General features: G+C 36.9%; 1 protein-coding gene across 1 annotated transcript; it reads right to left on the reverse strand.

Annotated features, from left to right (window-relative positions):
* Positions 1-698: 698 nt before the first annotated feature.
* LOC132632165 (uncharacterized) lies at positions 699-4,798 on the reverse strand. The gene is made up of 6 exons (XM_060348007.1): positions 3,953-4,798; positions 3,062-3,215; positions 2,799-2,975; positions 2,633-2,716; positions 1,630-1,711; positions 699-1,320 (listed from the first exon to the last, which is right to left on the reverse strand). The coding sequence occupies exons 1-6, from the start codon at positions 4,255-4,257 to the stop codon at positions 866-868; spliced, it is 1,257 nt and encodes a 418-aa protein (XP_060203990.1). The 5' UTR covers positions 4,258-4,798; the 3' UTR covers positions 699-865.
* Positions 4,799-5,581: the final 783 nt, after the last annotated feature.

Below are 5,581 nucleotides of genomic sequence, written 5' to 3' on the forward strand. Positions count from 1 at the left end.
TTACTTTCGGCACTTAATTCTTTACTTTTCTCATCTGTCAAGGCAACTAATATTCTTTAGCTTTGGATTTCTATTCCTTTTGGCTCATTGCTTATGGATTAACATAATTTATTATGGGAAGCTAGGCAGGTAAATTTGTCTAAGAATGCCAAGTTTTCATTTTAACTTAATTCATCTAGGCACCTGGAGATAGACAATTTAGGCACCTGCTGTGGGTTTGGTTGCAGAAATAAAAGAAAATGCAAAGTCAAGTACTCAGGTGGTGAGGGTTAGTTCCACAGTTTGGTGATCTCTGCTATTTCGAGACACTTGTAGGAAATTAATCTTTTTGCTGCAGATTGTGCTGTGAAAGTTCATGCATGTTACCAAGAGATGTACCGTGCGTGGGCGCCTGCCTCCCGAACAATTATAGTATAGCCTCTCATCTAATATGAAATCAATGAGTAGATCTCACCTCCCCCATCCCAATACCATAACCGGAAGGGATAGCGTATGAAATGCTATAGGCTGTGAAGCATACTTCTCTGACAGAAAACAAACTCTTTTTCCATATCTACAATCGCGACTATAAAGGGCGATGTAGTAAGCTCTCTGTCAACAATAGGGGGTTATTCATAATAAAAGACTCACATGAACAATATTCATATGGCCGTAAAAATTTCTTCTCGACAGTCTGTAGTGAGTAAGAATCAAAGGCCTAGAGTAAAACAGATGATAACATCTGCGCCTCACTTGTATTGATCAATATTACTCTGCCTGTATTACTCGTAACAATTATCGATTGTATCGATCACTAACACTGTGCTAAAAGGGGGAAAAAAAAAGGTAATGTACAACAAAAACATCATACAAACGAAATTATCAGTCAGGCTCTTGGACTTGCTCTTCTTCCTATATTTCCAAACTTTTTCGCCACATTAATCAAAAGTGCCTTGGGTATGATTCCTCGGTCAAGGGTACAAGCAAAAGCCAAAGCTCCACCAATGATAAGCAGCTTTGGTATATTTATACTGCCCTCGAGTTTTGCAGGTGAAACCTGTACTTCAGTCCCTGATGATTCCTCATCCCCATCCGTTGACTTCAAGTATTCTGGATCAATTTTCGTATTAACTTGTGCCATAAAAGCAGAGTGAGAGATCTTCATGTTAGATGCTCTAAATTTCTGGTAGGAACGGAGTCCACGCTCAATCTTCCTTACAGTCCCCCACATACCCTGCCTTACCCCAAATTTTGCGAGTTCCCATGGGATGCCCATATCTTCGTGATGGAAGAGAAGCACCTCGCATGCAGTCAGCTGGCCATTTCCTTTCCTTGATTCCACTGTTTCATACACCACATTGAATTTCAATCTTAGAAATGACAACGGGGATCTAAAGATCATGACCTTTGACAGGTCAATTCTAGTTAGTGATACTCGCAAACAGGTTGAAAAAAATTGCAGAAAATACATGTCATGTCACATTCACAGCGACTGTTTACAAACTAAACATGACAGTGCGAGCCAATTTATCAGTCCAATTAGCAGGTGCATGTTTGTTTTGATTCATAGATATAAGTATTGGGAAAGCAAAAGTATGAAATGTATTTTTTCCAAAAAAGGAAGTGGAAAGAGGAAAGTAGCTAGTATACCCGCTTGAATGAACCAACTTGAATAATACAGGTCAACACGTCTTGGTTTATCCTTCCTGGGAATAGACGGAGATGGTACTCCCTGGTTAACAACAGAAGAAAAATCATAATTAGAGGGGACGGACCTTCAAATATAGAAAAATCTGCACAGCGTCTAATGTAAGAGGTTCAATAGACAAAGCTTGGCAATTCATTCGTTTCTCTCCACCTTTCTTGTGGGGTGGGAGTGACGTGATTGGAGGAGAGGGTGAAACATGTTTTAGGCAAGTTCGTTAACGGCGGCATAGGAGGAGAATATCTCTGATTTTTGAGATCTCTCCAACTCTGCCAATCCACCATTTCTCTAATCAAAGTCCAAAGAGGGATTTTGTGAATGTCAGAGAATCATAGTAAGTGAACTGCTCTCAACTTCACTCTTCACAGCACTATGTTGTTAATATTCAGTTTCAGAAAGAATTATAGTCTTGTGGCTCTGTCAAATAGGACAAAGAACCTTGTTACTATCTCACTACGAGATAACCCGACAGTTGTGCTGCCTAGAGACATAGGAAGTTCAGAAAGAAATGTCATCCTCTGAACAACTACCGCCTCGGAGGTTTCTGAATGACTCAAAGTTTCATAGAGGACTCTGCACCCCATCATATCAGGCAACAATTCTACTTACACATTCATCCAATTCATTAGTCTTAGACGCTTCATTTATGGAGAAATTTAACAAAACAGCACATCATTTTAATAATCTTTTATCAGTTGGATCACAATCATGGAAAGAGGCAGCCAGGGTAAGCATAACATGACACCATTTTAAACTTAGTAAGTTGTCGTTTCTTATCAGCTGACAACTTGAGAAATGAAGAGTTGAAGCAACAAATACAGAACACCTAAATCAAAGGTAAGTTGGGTCGGCTATGTGTAGCCATGTTACTCCATTTAAGCTCATCTGAATACAATATTATTCAAAATAAGAACAATAGAGAATGTGAAAAATCTTGAAGTCCTGTACCTTTGTTACACAATAATACGACCTTCCTGACTCCCATATTCGACGACCAAATATATATTCTCTGTCACTGCAGAAAAATGGGAACTGCACAAAACACATCCAAATGAATTACTAACAATTAGCTAAACAAAATACTGAGTACAAAGACTACACTACATCTTCTTACCTTTCGAACCCAATGCACTATCATTGTTCCTGTTGTGGGGCACTCTTCTATAGTTTCAGCATGCACGAGCATGTCGTCCCACTTCACTCGAAACTCATCATCCCAAAAGAAGTCCCTCAATAATTCAGGCGTTGCGTCCTCATACACAGTTCGGCTGCAATATTGAGGAGGACCAGTCTAGAAAAACAACAAAAACAGATCAATAAACAAGCAATGCAAAAGGACAAGAATATAGGGATATATTAAACTATCGCCTTTACTACCTCTCGATCACGTTGCCACGCTTGATAGCTCATATTAGGGGTAGAACGATCCATCATGTGTTTCCACGGAGGGCCTCCATCTTTCCTCTCTACAAGATGCCATAAATGTTCCAAATCTTCATCTGTTATTGGTAAAGCATTCATCTGCGATGGACTAGACAATAAAGGAGAAAACAAAGTGAGTAGTGAGCCCATCCAATTAAGCAGAAACCAAAAATATTAAACAATTCTCGCACTAAGAGTGTGTCTGGTATGGAGAAACTATTTTCTCCGGGAAAACAAGTTCCTTAAAAATTAAGGAAAATACTTCCGGGAAAATGAGTTCCATAAGAGACATTCCATATTAATTATCTGGTACCCACCCTCCAACACAATAACCCCATAGCCCCCATCTCCACCATCCCCACACAAGGCCCCATGCCAACCTCTATAATGTTTGCCTAAATTATACTCCCTCCGTCCCAATTTAAGTGTCTTAGTTTGACTGAGTAAGGAATTTAAGATATAAGAGAGACTGTTGAATCTTGTCATTGTCATCCTAAATTAAAGATGTGTATAATATACTAAAAGCTCTTTTGAATCTTGTGGTTATAAATTTCCACGTAGAATGTTTGAATTGTCAACTTACTATATAAGAAGAGACACTCCTTTTGGGACGGACCAAAAAGGAAAGTAAGACAATTAAATTAGGACGGGAGCATGACAAATGTTTTTGGGACAATATTTTCTGCTTATTTACCAAACACCAAAAATAAGTAAGAAACGTGCTTATTTTCCAGGAAAATATTTTCCCTCGTACCAAACACACCCTAAAACAAATAAAGGAGAACTTCAAATATGATCAAGAAAGCATAAAAATTCTTTATTTGAAATTAACAATTGAGAACTTACCCACTGTCAAACTGTTCAATCTCAGAGCAATCCGCATAAGAAGCAAAGCTAGGGGTACGAGCCTTGGATGAATGAAAACTCTGGGGTTGGTTTAATTCCAAGCTTTTGGAAGGAGAATTAAGAACCAAAGCAGTGGGTGAAGAAGGTGCTGAAAATTCAAATTTACAATTCTTCCAGCTAGCCCATTTTGGTTTCCAAATCCATCCTACAATAATACCCAAAAGAAAAGCAATCCAAACTGGACCAAGAAACGTCATAATTTCTACAAATACTGCTCCTATTGTGGGTCTTTCAAGAATCTCCATAAATGACTCAACTAACACCACAGCTATTTTAACCAACAAAGTTTCACGAAATACAAGGGTAAAATCGATTACTCATAGGACCCAGAAAGGTCAAAGGAAAAAACAAAAAAAGCAAGGGAGATTTTATAGAGAAGGAGATAAGTTGGGACCAAGATATATTGATAAGATTGAAAAGGACATGAAAGGTGGAGAATGGGTTTCTGGAAAATACGGGTAATCTTGATTTGATAAGGAATTTGTTGTGGTATTGAAGATACTGTTAGTGTCTGTCCCTTGAAGAAGATAAAAAGGAAAGAGAATGGATAAAATGCCGAGAAAGAAGGAGCACTAGATAAATTTTTGTTTAGGATAAGAAGAGGATAACAACTAACAAGCATAAGCAGATTGTTGACTGGTTATAGCTTTAGCTTAGCAGGTGCGGTAAGAGGGGGAATCTCATGGGTACCATTCGTTAATTGCTGAGGACAAAGGACGGGTGTTCCTAAGTCGGTGTTTTCTGTTTGGCTATATTCTAGATTTTGTGGTAACTGTGGCCTGTGGTTTCTCGTTTTCCACGTTCTTTGGGCTAAACGTCGCAGTGCTCATTGTCATTCAGCCACTATTTAAAATTGGGTGCGAGTCGGTTTACTTAACCGAATTGAAACTCTGCAACATAAATTGAAACAAACGGAGTATTTTTTTGCTCAAAAAGAATGTTTGCTTGGCAAATTTTAAAAAAAAATCTTATTAAATCAAATTTATCTATTAAATTTTAAGTGATCAAATTTTAATATTTATTTAAAATAAGAATAATTTAATCAAATTATTTATTTTTGTACAGAAGTTGCATTTTCTTAAAAGGTGTATTTTTTTATTTTTAAAACCACCGCTGTGACCACACCTAGCAGCTCCTTTTATTATTTTTTAATAATAAGTCAAAAACTCGAGTCTTTACACCAAGATTAGGTCTGAAATCCCTAATTTAGAAAGTACCCCGCCTTCAGGTAAATTTTGTTGAGAGAGATGATACTCTCTCCGTTTTAATTTATGTGTACCCATTTAATTAGACATGATATTTAAAAAAAAGTGAAGATTTTTAAAATTTATGGTTCAAAATAAGTCTTGAATATTTGTGTGGTTATAAATCATTTCATAAAGTAAATTTATTTCTAAATTAGGAAAGAGGTTATTTATTTTGACATGAACTAAAAAATAAATAGATTCACATAAATTGAAACAGAGGGAGTATATCGTAAGAGGTGAATAAATGATTAAATGGATATGTTTTTTGAACCGAAAAAATAATATATTGTGTAAATTTATATTTTCTTTTAATAGTCAAACG

Source organism: Lycium barbarum, chromosome 3 (assembly GCF_019175385.1).
Source record: "Lycium barbarum isolate Lr01 chromosome 3, ASM1917538v2, whole genome shotgun sequence".
Classification (NCBI taxonomy): Eukaryota; Viridiplantae; Streptophyta; class Magnoliopsida; order Solanales; family Solanaceae; genus Lycium; species Lycium barbarum.